Source organism: Lepidochelys kempii, chromosome 1 (genome assembly GCF_965140285.1).
Source record: "Lepidochelys kempii isolate rLepKem1 chromosome 1, rLepKem1.hap1, whole genome shotgun sequence".
In the NCBI taxonomy this organism is placed as follows: domain Eukaryota; kingdom Metazoa; phylum Chordata; order Testudines; family Cheloniidae; genus Lepidochelys; species Lepidochelys kempii.
This window is the reverse complement of record NC_136380.1, coordinates 164,211,478-164,226,842: the sequence shown is the minus strand read 5'-3', so window position 1 is coordinate 164,226,842 and position 15,365 is coordinate 164,211,478. Positions and strand designations below refer to the sequence as shown.

At 41.5% G+C, this 15,365-nt stretch overlaps 1 protein-coding gene across 6 annotated transcripts in view; it reads right to left on the bottom strand.

The window, feature by feature from the left end:
* RUNX1 (RUNX family transcription factor 1) overlaps positions 1–15,365 on the bottom strand; it is a 210,648-nt gene that overhangs the window by 30,837 nt on the left and 164,446 nt on the right. For 4 of the 6 annotated variants that reach the window (XM_073361398.1, XM_073361365.1, XM_073361366.1 and 1 more), the window contains one exon: positions 12,013–12,204. The exons of the other annotated variants lie outside the window; for them this stretch is intronic. In XM_073361398.1, the coding sequence (XP_073217499.1) occupies positions 12,013–12,204 (192 nt within the window). The remainder of the gene's footprint in view (positions 1–12,012; positions 12,205–15,365) is intronic. 6 annotated transcript variants of the gene reach the window in all.

Here is a 15,365-nt window from a genome sequence, read left to right as displayed (position 1 = left end):
ATGTCATCTGGAAATGTTTTTCAAGAGGGGAACTGGCACTATAAAAAGGAAGGACAAACACCCCCACAGCACTCCCCATCTCTCTGCCCATCGCCTTCACAGCACCTGAAGAACAAAGGCAGTAGCACTGGACTGGGGGAAGGGTCCTGACCTAAGAAGTTTGGTCAGTAAGACTGCTGAGAGCATGCAGTGAGAAAACTTTGTTTTGAGTTTAACATAGTTTGGTATATTAGGCACCAGTTGCATTTTATTTTTCTTATAACCATTTCTGACTTTTATGTCTCATTACTTGTACTCACTTAAAATCTATCTCTTTGTAGTTAATACATTTGTTTTATTGCTTTATCTAATCCAGTGTGGTTAACCGAAGTGTCTGGGAAACTCCATTTGGGGTGGCAAGTTCTCTGCATATTATTTCTATTAAAGCAATAATGGACTTTATATAAGCTTGTATTGTCCAGGAGAGGCCTAGGCAGCACTGGACATAAATGTCTTGGGGAAAACCTAATACTGGGGGTGTGTTGGGGTCACTCTGCAGTATAACCAAGGCTAGTAAGAGCCAAGGCGTGTCTGGCTGCAGCACACACACAGAAACAACTGGGAGTGACTTGCATGCTGGAGGCTGCTTGTGAGCAGTCCAGGCTGGAGGCTACAGCTGCAAAGTATTGAAAGGGCACCCCAGGTTAGAGGGCAGGGGTGACACCACTACTCCTTAGTCTGGATTGCACCCTGTTATGTCACATATGGCTTGGGGGGAAGTCATGCCAGCTCAAAGAGTCTTGTGTGAGGGTGGAGTTGTGGGGGTGAACCTGGGAGAGGTTGTTGGATCCGTAATTATCTGGATTTAGCGGTGTGGATCTCACACACCATGGATGTGAAGACTGTGGTTGCTACTCCAGTTAATAGGAATTGCAGCCTCATGAGCTTACCTGTGGTTTAGGTGGGTTGATTTTACCCCTGGGCTAGTCTTGTCTGTATTTAGAAAGGGGTGAATTTCACTCAGGGTGAAATTTCACTCAGGGTAATTTCACTCAGGGTGAATTTCACATCATGGGAAATATCTGACTTCTGCTGGATGCATTTATAGTCAGAAAAAACAAATATTGAAAACTTACCATTCAAACAATATTCTCATCATTTTATCTTTCTTCATTTTAATGTAGTTGTAACATTTAGAGATGTATGTGATTTCCATGGCACAGCTGCTGAGCGTTTTGGCAATTTGGAGAATATCTACACAGTACAACCAGGGGAAAAAATCAGTTGCAGAATCAAATTGGTCTCTTCTGGCACACGAGTGCCATCCGATGAATAATAAGCTCGTTTCAGCCGGTTTTATTTTTAGGGTAAGGAGCTCTTTTTTAAAATTTTTTGTTTATTTTATTTATCATGCGAGGTAATTTGAGCTCTGGTATCAAACATGAAGTGTTCTGCCAAGAAGGGATTAAAGGAGCAAATTCTATGGAAAGAAACTGGGTTTGTCAGTAAAAGACTAAGAGATTTTATTTACCAGAGTTTTGCAATCAGCACTTTTAATCTTCATCACAATTGGGCTATTCAAAGGCCAAGAACATGCTTCAAAGGCCATTAAAGAATAATCCAAAAACTAGTGGGTGTAGGACTCGAATGTGAAAATGTGATCAAATTGGCATCAGCTTGTGTGTGTCTGAAGTCCAGGATAGTCAGTACACCTGCTTGTTAAGCAGGAAGGTATTTTCACAGTCAGCAAGTTCACTGTGTTAATGTGAAAGGTGAGAGTAGTGGGGGAAGGAGCCGTGCTAGAGCTCCAGAATCAGGTTGTCTAGTGAAAGAATACTAATTGCTCAATGCCACTGTTGATCTGAATGGCAAATATGAAACTCAAATAAATAATAGCATGACTTAAATAATTGCATTAAGGGCTCAATCCTGCAAGGTACTGAGCATTCTTAACTCCCACAGAAGTCAACAGGGAGGGAGGGAAATCAGAACCTCTAAGTGCTCAGAATCTTGAAGGATCAAGCCACAAATTATTTTGGCACTGGTGGTAAAAGTGTAATGGTGTTAAGGAAGCCTGAAATTAATCTAAGTTATTTCAACTCTTTTCTGTTGAAAACTGAAGGCAACAACAACTAATGAGCACACGAACCAGTGCAATATACCAGGCCAGATTCTGCTCTCATCTGCACTATAAGTCCAGGAGAACTCCTTGTGACTCTAGTTTTGTGCTGGTGCAAATGAGAACAGTTTGGTTCAGTGAGCCTAAAAACTACAAAAAAGATTTGTGATGTTAATTAAAAACTGAAACAAGGACATTTTTTCCTACCTGAAAATTAGCTTTCTGTAAAAAGTCTTCACCTATCTGACATCATGCTTTGCTCCACCTTGTCATGTGATAGACCAGACAGACAATTTTGTGGCCAGGGCTTAAGGGCCAGATTTTTTAAGCTATTTAGGAACCTAAAGATGCAAATAGGTGCCTACTGGGATTTTCAAAAATGCTTAGGTATCCAATTCCCACTAGGCAACTATCTGCATCTTTAAGTGCTTAAATATCTTTAAAAATCTGGCCCTAAATGACTTGCCCAAAGACACACAGAAAGTCTGTTGCAGACCTGGAAAGAAAACCCAGGTCTCCTGACTCCCAGCTTTCTGCCTTTAACCCCAGACTATCATTCCTCCAGTCAGATTTGCTCTTTCTGCTAGGACCTTCCTGCGAACACTGGGAATAGAAATAGATAAGAGCAAGCTTGGGTAGCAGAAGACCTTGCTAGGGGACTGAGAAGCCATTTATATTGCCCCGCCTATAGTACCTTTGAATCTTTGGAACTTCAGAGCAATTGGCATATGAAGACAAATATCCTTTAAACCTACAAACACCAGGAAATTGCCTGGCTTAACCCACACTATGATGTGCCTACCTCTCTCCATCAGAGTCTGCAGTTGACTAAATAGCTGAACCACTTCAAGTGGAGCACAGAACTTTTTTTTGGAATTGAAAATAAGGGGACAGACTATATTCCTGAGAAAGGCTTCTGCCATGAAGGTGGACATACTCTGGAGTCCTGCCGGGTGATGAAGAGCTTGTTTCATTGCTCTGCTCTTCCCCAGGTGCGAGAAGATGGAGGAGGGCCAAGTCTGTGCTTTAGAGCAGCGGTTCCCAAGCTGTAGGATGTGTACCCCTGAGAGTATGCAAGCCATCTCTGGCAGATACGCAGGAGAAATTGTGTAAAGGTAGATTTTATTTATTGCATTTTCATAATAGGCTACTCAGATGAAGCTTTAAAATCCCGTGGGAATTTGTTATATAAAATACAGTCGTTAGTTTACTTCAAGATGTACCAATGAGAACACAGACACATCGAGACCCTGAGGTACAGAGCCCTCACCTCCAATCACCGTACAGAGTGGGTTCAGTTGCCCAGCAACTGTCCAGTCTAACTGAGCTCAGAACTTACTCAGAGTTCTTTTTTTTTCCAGTTGTATATATTGTACTGTAACTATATCTGTATGTTACAGTAAAATATGGACAGACGGCGAAAGATAGGTAGTGTTAAGAAGAACACACAAAGTATCAATGATGAGAAGGATAGGGGTACGTGAGCAGCTGGTACATCTGGAAGGGGGTACATGGGCAGTTGGTAGACCCAAGGGGGGTACACAATAAGAAAAGTTTGGGAACCTCTGGTTTAGAGGGAAAGAGTGGAACTGCATGAAGCACACTGAAATGATGATAGGCAGAACACACTGCACGTCTGTGAAGGAAATGCACTAGTTTGAAATGAAGTTTTTCCTTTAACAGGCAAAGTGAGAGATTTACACTTCTGGCAACAAAAACTCTTAGCTGGCTTTAGTTTATTCCAGCAGCTCTGGTGTTAGATAGCTGATTGAACCTGTATCTGAAATAAGATGTATTCAACGAGCTCCAGAATATTTGGCAATCTAAGTGGAAATAAGAATTGTCTGAGGAGTTCACAGAGATTTTATCTCATCCTGGAGATCTTAAAAATAGTCAAGGGAATCCCCAAGCAGTTTCCTGCCCATAAAGAAGACTGCAATTTGGCATTGTTTTGACTGAATGAAGACATAGGATGAGATTATTGGTCAGTAGCAGCAAAAGCAGTGACCTGTCTCAGAGAGGGAGATATTTTAGGCCTTGTCTACACTACACAGTTTTGTCAACAAAAGTCAGCTTTTGTTGACAAAACAGTGGAGGTGTACACATTGAAATGCTTCTCCTGCTGATATAACTCCCCTGCTATGCTGACATAATACAACCACATTGACCAGAGGCCTGGGGCTTATGTCGGCGGAGCTAGGGTGATGCAGTGTTGGTAGGGTTGCCAACTGTCTCATCACACAAACCCAAACACGCTTGCCCTACCTCCTGCTCCTGCTCCATCCCTTCCCCTTGCTCTGGGAAGGAATTTGGGTGCAGGAGGGGGCTCAGGGCTGGGGCAGAAGTATAGGAGGAGGTGAGGGGTGGGGGCTCTGGCCAGGAGGCACTTACCTTGGGCAGCTCCCAGTTGGTGGTGCAGCGGGGCTAAGACAGGCTCCCTGCCTACCATGGCCCTGTGCTGCTCCCAGAAGCAGCCAGCATGTCCCTCTAGCAGCAGCTCCTAGGCGGGAGGGCCAGGGGGTCTCCGTGCACTGCCTGCACCTGCAGGCACCGGCCCCCCCGCTCCCATTGGCCGCAGTTCCCAGCCAATGGGAGCTGCGGAATTGGCGCATGGGGTGGGGGCAGCATGCAAAGACCCACCTCCCCCTCCCTCCCACCTAGGACCAGCTGTCAGAGGGAGTGCTTCTGGGAACGGCGCAGGGTCAGGATAGGCAGGCAGCCTGTCTTAGCCCCGCTGCGCTGTGGACATTTACTGCCTAAAATCTCCCGGTTTGGCTTCAGTAGCCTCCAGGAGATAGGGCCTGATTCCAGGAGACTCCCGGCAAAACCGGGAAGGTTGGCAACCCTATAAACAGAGGTGATAAGCCCTGGGGGACAGCTGGGCTCCTGGTAGGGAGCTGCACAGAGCTGAGAGCCCTGGCTGTTAATCCTCCACACTGCCCCTCTTCAGTCAGTGGAAGTGCCCCTGGTGAGGACGGACACCTCCAACAGAAGGAGGGTAGTGTGGACATCAGCCACCGCAGGAATTAACGTGGTGGCTATAAGTCGACCTAAGATAGGTCGACTTAAGATTGCAGCGTGGACATAGATAAGAGAGAAGTTATGGTCATGAGGTCCAAAGAGGAATTCTGATGCCAAAGGGAGGGAATTCCATTGGACTATTCCTACTTCTAAGAGACTTCCTGATGTAAAATCTGTAACCATCTCCCTAATATGCCATGGCAGAGCTGGTGGAGATGCCCTTGGTAACAAAATCATGGCCATTAAGAATTAATATTTAGAGAAGACCCAAAGGACGCTAGGAGCTTTACAGAACATATAAAAGACACACACACCCTGCCCCAGGGTGGCTAATTTTAGATATAATAAAACAAGTAAGAGCAACACACAATGGAAAGAAGAGGGTCCAAGAGAATGGAAAACGTGAAGGTGAGGATTACACAAAAACAAGGTTATATATTTCCTGATGCACACACATTGCACATGGCTTCCCCATATTCATTTTTAAATTATGTTTTTTTCCGCATCTTATGCCCTGCTACTTGTCAAACTTTCTGTCAGACACAGACACGGCTTTGGGAAAATGGGGATTTCGGGATGGGTTTTTTTTTGGCAAAGTGAGCGGGCTCTTTCAACAGAGAGTGCTATGCAACCTAGTCTTGCCATGCTTGAGATGGAAAGAATCGCATTAAAGGTGCTCCCATTTAGTTTGATTTTTTTTTTTTAAAACCAGATTTTCAAGAATACCTTCGGTTTGGTTGGCACAGTTAATGCTGGGCAAAAGTGGTAGCATTCATTTCCGCAAAACTGAAGGACAGAATTAGGCCCCTTTAAAAATCAACAGACCCATTATAGTCTTATGGTGGTAGGCTTCTAGGAAAGCAGTGTGAAACTTTTTTCTGGATTAGAATTCTATTTATTTTAATGAAAGAAAAATTGTTATGAGAACTTTAATATGGTATGCTTTCCGTGTCTTACAAGAGCTGTTTTGTGACACAATAAATAAATTTGATATCGAGGGTTTGCTTCTCTTGTAGAACAAAGAAAAGGAGGACTTCTGGCACCTTAGAGACTAACCAATTTATTTGACCATAAGCTTCCGTGAGCTACAGATGCATCCGATGAAGTGAGCTGTAGCTCACGTAAGCTCATGCTCAAATAAATTGGTTAGTCTCTAAGGTGCCACAAGTCCTCCTTTTCTTTTTGCGAATACAGACTAACACGGCTGCTACTCTGAACCCTGTAGAACAACACCATTCATTTTTAAAGGACAAACTGCTGAGATGATTTATATCAATTTAACTGATCAGAGGTTAAACATGAGTCAAAGAAACATATTGTACTCTTAGAAAAAAGCAGATTTCTCTGTCTGACATTCACTAACACATTTAAAAGATAAGTGAAGAGATCATTCTTCTTAGGCATGAAGAAATCTCTTTTCACTATTAACATCGAATGCCTTACATTTCTTTACAAGATGATGTCCATCAGTCTCTACCCAACCAAGAAACATAATTTAGTTAATCTTTTGCCCTATTCAGGAAAACCCATAGAGCTGGATTCTGGCTGCCAGGCACACATAGGTATGTGTGCACACACACACACAAACACGAACATACAGAAGACAGGGTGCATGGGACAAAAGTTTTCCAGCCCTCTCTTGGATCCTCTCCAAAGCTGTGGGGAGGATGCTTTGCAAACCATCTGCAACAGAAATGATGGCAGAGCGTTCTGGGGTTAGGAGTGGGGCAAAGGTCCATACCTTGGTGCTCAAACATCCTTTGACCCAGTGGCAATGGCAACTATGTTTTCCTTCCACCAAAGCAGATTTGTCATGCTCCTAACAGGAATAATCTGTATCGCGTGCCTTTGAATATTGCTGCTTAGAATACTGTACCGGTGTAGTATGGGGGACATTGGTGGAGGAATACAGGCACACAGAATGCTGCTCTGCCAGCAAATGTGTACACCTGTTCTTGCAGCTATTGACTAAGGAAGTCTGAATTTGATCCACACCCCTCATTATCCATTTCTTTTTTTAGATTATATAATGATCACAATCACAGGTACAAAGAAACCAGCATAAATATACAATCAAAAATTGTTTGAAAATATAGTGCAGACTTGTAATCAGTAATGTTAAGGTCTGAGATCTCATATTTAACCTTTTTTATATAGCTTTAGTGGTAGAAGTACAAAGTATGCAATTACTTGACCTATGGGGTATAAATCAGCATAATAAACTACTCAGATTAATCAAAGAAAACAACATGATATTTCATTAATAAGCTATATACTTATTGTAAGCACCTACAGTTCAAGGAAAAATACATTAATCGAAAAAGAGGGAGCTACAGCATCATCCAGAGAGAACATATTTAGAAAAATAGAAGTATTTTTAAATATTACACAGTGAAAAGACAATTCACTGTCCTAGTCTTGAGTGTCTGCCTGTCTGAAATCAGTCAATTAGAACTCTCTACAGTGCCTTAAAAATTACATTTTACACTTAAGCCAAAGACCTCAGCAGCAAATGTCACTGACTGCCAGACCATTCTGAAACCCTACCCTATGAACACTTCTAACACTGTTAATGTATTAGAGAAACCAGGTGGGATCAACACGGCTACAACAACACTGCAAACTATTAGCCTATGACCTACCAAGCTGATTTAAAAGTGGGGGAAAAAAATTGGGACAGGATACAGTTGTAATAGGAGCAAAGCCATTGAAATTCCTTGTGCTTACACATAGCCCTTGATTCCACTTCACTGTTTCTTTAGTACATGGGAACCCTGATAAACAGGGCTATTTTCAGTGGAACAAGATTATGATAGTATGGACCTTGAAATGTCTCTTAAACAAAGCATACTGCACCTGGGAGAAGACAAAAGACTGGGTCGTAACCAGAAAATCTCAGTTTTAATGTTCCTTACTCACCCAAAGAGTAGATCTTTACATTAATAAAATAAGCACATAAATATGTAAAAGTCTTTGTTTTGTTTATAAACTGCAACACTGGTTAAAATCTGTCAACATTTTTATTATGAATTCTTGTTTCCAGGGTCTTTAAACTTGGCCATAAAAATGTAGTCCCAGATGAAACTTAACATATTAGCTTACAGGTTTTTTTAAAAAGCTCCAATTTTTTAAGGCTATCAAGGTGTAAAAGGAACCAGAAGTGTGTTGTTGAAGATGATTATTTGCTTTTTCTAGACAGGAAAAATAGCTGTCTTATTTATTTTTCAAACTTATGGGTGATTAATAAATCGTGAGTTGGAAACACTGTTTTGGCTAATTTAAATAAACCAAAACTATGTAGGTCTTTCATTGGAAATATATGTAAATATATGTTACCCCTTAAAATTGCTTATGTAGTTACTGTGCATTGGCTCAACTCTAATGGCCCCACAGGAGCAGATTCTTGGGTGAATGATCTACAAATTTAAAAATATTTATGTTGGCCCTGACCAGACAAACTGAAATGGAACCATATAATCCATATTTTTAAAAGTTTCTAATTATGTATCTACCTACTCCAGTCAACATTATGAAAAGCCAACTTCCTAGTTATGTAGTTACTCACTCCAGAATGACACCACAGGAAACTCAGTCACAAAAGTATATACTTAAATCATGATCAAAGGCCTTACCTAACTGCTCAAAAGCAACTATCTGGGCCTAGCTCACACTGCTCTGCCATTTCTTTCTTTCTTTCTTTCTTTCTTTCTTTCTTTCTTTCTTTCTTTCTTTCTTTCTTTCTTTCTTTCTTTCTTTCTTTCTTTCTTTCTTTCTTTCTTTCTTTCTTTCTTTCTCACAAAAAGGGGGTAAGTTGAGGCTGAATAGTTATCTGGATTTTCAGCCTTAACTGAATTTCCTTGTTTTTGGGATGTTAGGTCAGATCGTTAACATTATAGGCTTGGTACTTGCACAAAGTAATCTTTCAACTTGAAACATGTGTGATGTGGTAGCTGCTCTTCTCCCCCCACCAGCTTTTGTCGGTGAACTGGTATGGTTAGATCTTTCAAATGAACAGGTGTACTTTCTCCCTTCTTGTGATATGAAAGAAGCATAAAACTCGATTACAGCAATTTATGATCTCCTAACTTGCATGGACTTGTATCCATGACACAAGCAGCTTTATGTTCAAATTCAAGACCTGATAAAATGGGAAGTTAAAATTAACCTCAAGCCCTTTATAGATGAAAACCTCAACAAATAAACAGTGGTTTAGTGGCATGGCAATCTGCCCCTTTAAATCTATGAACTAGCCCAAGATGTCTATTTTGAGTTAGGATTTAAAAAAAAAAAAACACAAAAAAAAAAACATTCTGATGAACAGAGGAGTAGCCTGTGATTCATACTGGGGTAAGTTAAAGCAAAGTTTACCACCACCAATTAAAAGCCTGCACTGTACATTTTTCTTGCCTCCTGTCTATAAAAAGTCTAATGCTCTCTTCATTCAATAGGTGGTTACACAAAGTATCTGAAGCTGCAAATATTTATACATCAGCGGAGTAATAATATGGAAAATGTCAGAAATATTTCATTTCTGTTAGGCTATATTCTGCAATTTAATGATGTTATTTAAAAAAAACAACACACCCTCAAAACCCTGTGCTCCTTAAGTGTAACATAGAAGCTCAATCTGGAAATCAGACATTCTTCAGATCTTGAGAAATATATCAAAGCTCTGATTCTCATTTACATTAAAGCCTCTTTACACTGTGGGAGAGCATGGTCTCAAAATGGGTGTAAAATAAAAAGGGGTCTTTGCATAAATAGCCCTACATTTTGACCGAAAGAGGCTTTAGCCTTAGCCTTATTTTCCTGTTAGTGGCTACAAGTCTCACCAAGCTGTTCAAATTTTGGTCAGGCTAATGTGCAATTTTCATGGAGGGGGAAAAAAACAACTAAACTGGTGATTTAGCATAAGAATATCAATGAGGAAACATTAGCAGTTCAATTGCTATCATTTTCTGACCTACACCTATAAATTCACAGGCTAAATGTATCAAAATTATATTTTAAGAAGCAAAGCAATATACTAAATACATTTCCGGAAGTAGCAGCTGAATCCCTAGAGGAGTGTGAAAGAGTTATATTGCTCTGAAGTTGTACTACTGAAGAGGTCTAAAACAGAACAAGAAAAGAGGGATAGTTGATGTTAAACCTGATACTCTGCTACGCATATAGTGTTCCAAAGTAGTTGAAGAATGCAAGTCTGCTACTAATACCTCCACCCATGTAGCCATAATAATACATTCATTTTCTTTGATAGCAATATATCTGAAGGCAGAAGAAATCAAACTTACTTTGTTCTCCAAATCAGACTCTCAGCAAGGTGACTGCCAAAAGTCTTTAGAGATGTAAGACCAGATCCTCTGCTGGTGTAAATTGGAGCAGCTCCAGGAAGGACCTATGTGCTCCTTGAACTTTTCTGCATACTTTTTTTTTTTTTTTGCAATGCAATTCACGATAGCATGTTGATTTAATTCAACAACTCACTTACTTCTCAGTAGTGGCCAGACCCAGACCCTGTACGCACTGAAGTCAATGGGAGGTTTGCAAGTGACTTCAATGGCCCCACGATCAGGCCCGAGAAGATAAGGATATATAACGAACACTTTAGTTACAGAAGTAATACGCTTTTCTACAAGTAGTGCAAAGAGTGCTGCACGCTAACCCAGATTTTAAAAAATAGAACACTGAAGAAAAACTATTGATTCAAAACCACTATAACTAGTTCTATCCAGAACACCAGGGGAGAAGCTTGATCAAATCTATTTCATTCTGACTGGAAGGACAAAGTTTAATTCCATCAAGCAACAGCATTTGCTAAGATAAATATGGTCATTTACCTTAATTTTAGATGTGCTTAATTATACATCTGCATTTTTGACAATTTTGTAAAATATACAGGAGTCATCTGATTCAATGCCAACTGAATTTCACCTGATTTAATGGATGCAAAGTAAGATTTCAGAAAATTATCCAAGACTGGGTTGCTTGATTTCATTCATATTATCTGGACTTGAATCACAAATGAAGTCAACATTTTGAGTCCCCTCTTAGAAGTTTTAATTAAAATAAAAGCTATAGAATATCCTTATATCACAAATGTTTGCTCTTACTAGCAGTGCAAGTACTTAGTTCTAGACTGGTCTTCTCTGCTGAACAATGGGCTCAGAGCTTTTGTGTGTAAATGGTTTCTTAGGAAAACTACTGCAAGTTGCTGACAGTGTGTCTCCTTCACAAATGCATATAATTCACTGACTAAATATTCATCAGGGAATACAGCTACATATACAAAAAAATCCAAGAGTACAGCATCTTTTTTTTTAAGAAGGCTTGAAGAATTACAGTCCCAAGACATCTGAGGATAACACCATGAACTCTACTGTCCAAGTGAAAGTTGCTACAGTAGATGCACGTTAAAAAGGTGCTAGACTTTAAAAAAACATATGGTCACTTGTTAGAAAAAAACCCCACAGCTGAATGCTGCAAGGTAAGCGAAGAAAATCTGTTCTATGTGCCTTTCTCACCCCCATCTTCCTCCCACTGTGTTTTATCAAAACGTCACAAGTGACCTCTGGAAATGGAATTGCCATTAGAGAGACAAGGTGGGGGAGGTAACATCTTTCATGGATCAACTTCTGTTGGTGAGCGGGACAAGCTTTAGAACTACACAGAGCTCTTCCTCAGGTCCCGAAGAACTGCTTTTCATGTAGGCCACCCTACCATCACAGCTGTTGTGCTGTCTTCCATGCATCTCCTGGTTACCAAAACAACATGGAAGTTATTTGTGGCAGGGGGAAAAGCAACCTGAAGGGCCATCTAGTACTGCAGACTATGTTAAGACTTTGATGACCAACAGCGGTTCCTTCACTTTAGGGGAGGTTTCAGGTACTTACCCTGAATCTGACTCTGAGGCTGAGGGTTAAAAGCAGTGGTGTGGCTCAAGGAAGCTCGTGGGTTAGGTGTGGGGGCTGGGTGATGTGGGCTGACCCTCATGGCTGTGCGACGCAACTGCTCCAGTTCACTCAGACGCTCTGAAAAGGACAAGCTCCCGGGCTTTGTCTGTTCATCTAGTTTCTGACGATGTCCTAGTGTGGGAGGGGGGGAAAAAGATCAGAAAATCTCACTGACATATGCCTTTTTTTTCCTCAGTCCATTGGCAATGTACCTAACTGGCTAGTGGCCATCTGAAATTCAGCAAAGACTGTTTGCTCTGTATTAACAGGAGACACAATCAAGTCATGCACAGTAATGATATCACAAAGCGGTGTAACTCTTATGAGGTATGGACTACTCAAAAAAAAATCCACTAGAAGTCACAGCACCCTATTATCCCTATTATTGTGTATAAAAAAGGTGCATTTGGTGGGGCGAGGGCCTTTCAAATACATATTTTCAGCTTCTGTCACCTAAACCTGTACTGAAGTAGCTCCTCAAGCATTCAAACCCAGATTGTCATAATTCACTGCAATTAGACAAGGAATGATACTACAGAAATAAAACCCCAACCCCAAACAAATAATGTTCTCGGATGCTTTAGGAACTGCTCTTTACAAATGAACAGGAAAGGAATACAAGACACCGTGTTTAACAAATGGAAACTATGGGGAAACAAAGTGTCTTTTACTAATATCGGGCGTTTCCAAAACATTAAAAGGTTGGACTGTCCCGTCCCCTGCTGTGCCCTGAAGAACATCTTGCGAGATAATGCTGATGTACTCGTTGCTATCTTAAGTGGTGTATGCCAGTGCACAGTGAACTCAGCTGCCATCCCAGGGGAGTTTCAGAGCCAGTGGCCATGGGGGAAGCCCTGGTAAGCCCTGCTCCAGCCTCCTGGTAAAACTTTGTTGGGTTGGTGGTGGTGGGAGGGTGAGGTCTGGAGTATGTGAGCATGGGGGACAGCCTTTGGAGAAAGCAGTGGAATGGCACAGATCCAGCACAGAATTTCCAAGGTCTATTGGTTCAGGGGATGAAAGCCCTGTCCAGATGCACAAGGGCACCATGAAAGGACAACTCTGAGTCATCTCTTTCCTGCCTCCTGGGGGTGGAAAGGAGTTCGCTAATTGCCTAAAAGTTTACATATTGTCACCACTTTCCATCCCATTTGTGTCCCCTTGCTTCCAGTTCTATATGATTAAGCTCACTATCAAAGTATCTCGTCATTAGAGCCTGACACCATGTTGCTGAATGCAAATGAAAGATTCTAAATGTAAACATACAGCTACCAGTGTTGCACCTGAGACCTATCACCAAACGAACAGAGAGTGCTCTCTGAAAAGTTCTGTCTGTCCCCTACAGTACAAAGCACTCTTTCACAGAGCTGTAACAACACTTTAATCGAGACATAGGCACTTCTTTTTTCATTCTAGGGGGGAAATGTACATTTAAAAGCAGTTCCCAGTAGCTACAATTCTAAAATTAAATTCTATAACTCGCATTATGGTTCCAAATCTCACTGGCTCAGTTTTCTTTCTCCGACCAGACCCTTTGGCGCAGCTTGCACTTTCTCAGATTCCACACTGCACTATAAATTATCCCAGGGAAAAAAATTAAAAAGACACAGTCTAGAGTCGTGATTTTATCATTAAGAAGGCTTTAAGGGGAAAAAAAAGAGACTTTCATCCAACACTTTAGTAGTTCAAACACAACTTTCTTTCATTTGTCAGCAATGCAAATCTGGATTCTGATTCAAATCCTTAGCTTATGGCACTTGACTTGAATGCAAACACACTGAGTCACGCAAGCTGTGTACATATGTAAAATGTCTCGTACATTCTGATTATATTAAACATGAGCCTGCTGGATTGAAGGCCCCTGGGCCAGGATTCAGAGTAACCCCTAGCAAATCTATTGACGTAATATATGTTATTCTCAAATCAATCAATTTATGCTTTTAATTTAGTGCTCTGTGTAATGTTTTACCCCCTTAGCTTCCCTCCTTCTTCTCTGTCAGGTGCTGCTCTCATGGCATCACATATTATTCCTGTGGCATGGAAATTAAGGGCTTGTCTGTACAACCCCTAGATATACTGGTGGCACTTGAGTAACCCCACTGAAGTCAGTGGGATGAGGGCTGGACAAAAGCTGGTGAGATGAGAGCTCCCCTTCCTGTTTCAATTTACTTTAAGCACTCTGAGAGTGCACCTGCTCCAGTACCCAGGATTCTTTCAACCAGTTTACAAAATCCTCTCTCTAAGGCCAGCTCTACACTTAAAAATTAGCTTTCACCTTGCTACATTACTCCAGGCTGTGAAAAAATTGTGTGCCTCGTGCAATGTAATTCCCTCCACCTAACCACCCGTGTAGACACGGCTAGGTCGACAGAAGAATTCTTCCATTGGCCTAGCACCTCTCTGAGCGGGGCGTTAACAACATCAGCCCTTTCCATCAATGTAGGAGGCAAAGTGTCAACGTGCGATAACGGCACAGCTACGTGTGCCCTACGTGACCAGCGCAGTTCAGTGCGAAAGCCTGGCAGCGGGAATCTCTGTGGCGAGAGCAAGGGATTGGAGGGGGAGGATTTGAACCAGGACTTTTAAGATTCCACTGATGTAAATGTTACTTAGAAGAATTACAGGATTCCCCTGGCTGCGTCTTGAGGAAACGGTCATTTGTTTTGTGTGGCAGCTTTGTGATGGGAGCTACTGAGACATATCACTGGAAATGTCATTTCAGGTAAGTGCCACTTACTGCAAAAGCGAGTGGTTGGTTTTTAACCAACCGAGCTACGCAGCCTTTTTCTGCGAGATGACGCTGGCAGGCAGCAACATAAGAAGTTTAACGTCACAAGCGTCTGCGCAGCGTCAACATGCAGTATCGGAAAAATGTAACTAATATAAATGGCTTCCCCAGGCTACAAAAATGCATGGGCTGAGTATTCCCAGAGCAACGTATTTATTTATTGGCTTTACTCGGAGCAGTCTGCAAACGTTGGTGAATGTATCCTCATGTCAGCCTTGTGAGGGAGGGATTTATTACTATCCCCATTTTATAGGTGGGGGAATTGAGTCACAGAAAGAAAAATTGACTTGCCCACAGTAACAGAGTGAGTGGCAGACTCCTGACGCCTAATTTAGTGCTTAATCACAAAACCATCCTTCCTCTGTATGTGAGGATGGCGAATGATGGAACAGGTATTCATTCACAATGCAGTCCTCTCACACTTTATAGCCCATGAAAATAGTGACAGTATTGAGTTTAAAGGGAACAAAGGGAACCAGTCACAGCAGAGAGGCAGAGAGAAAATAAC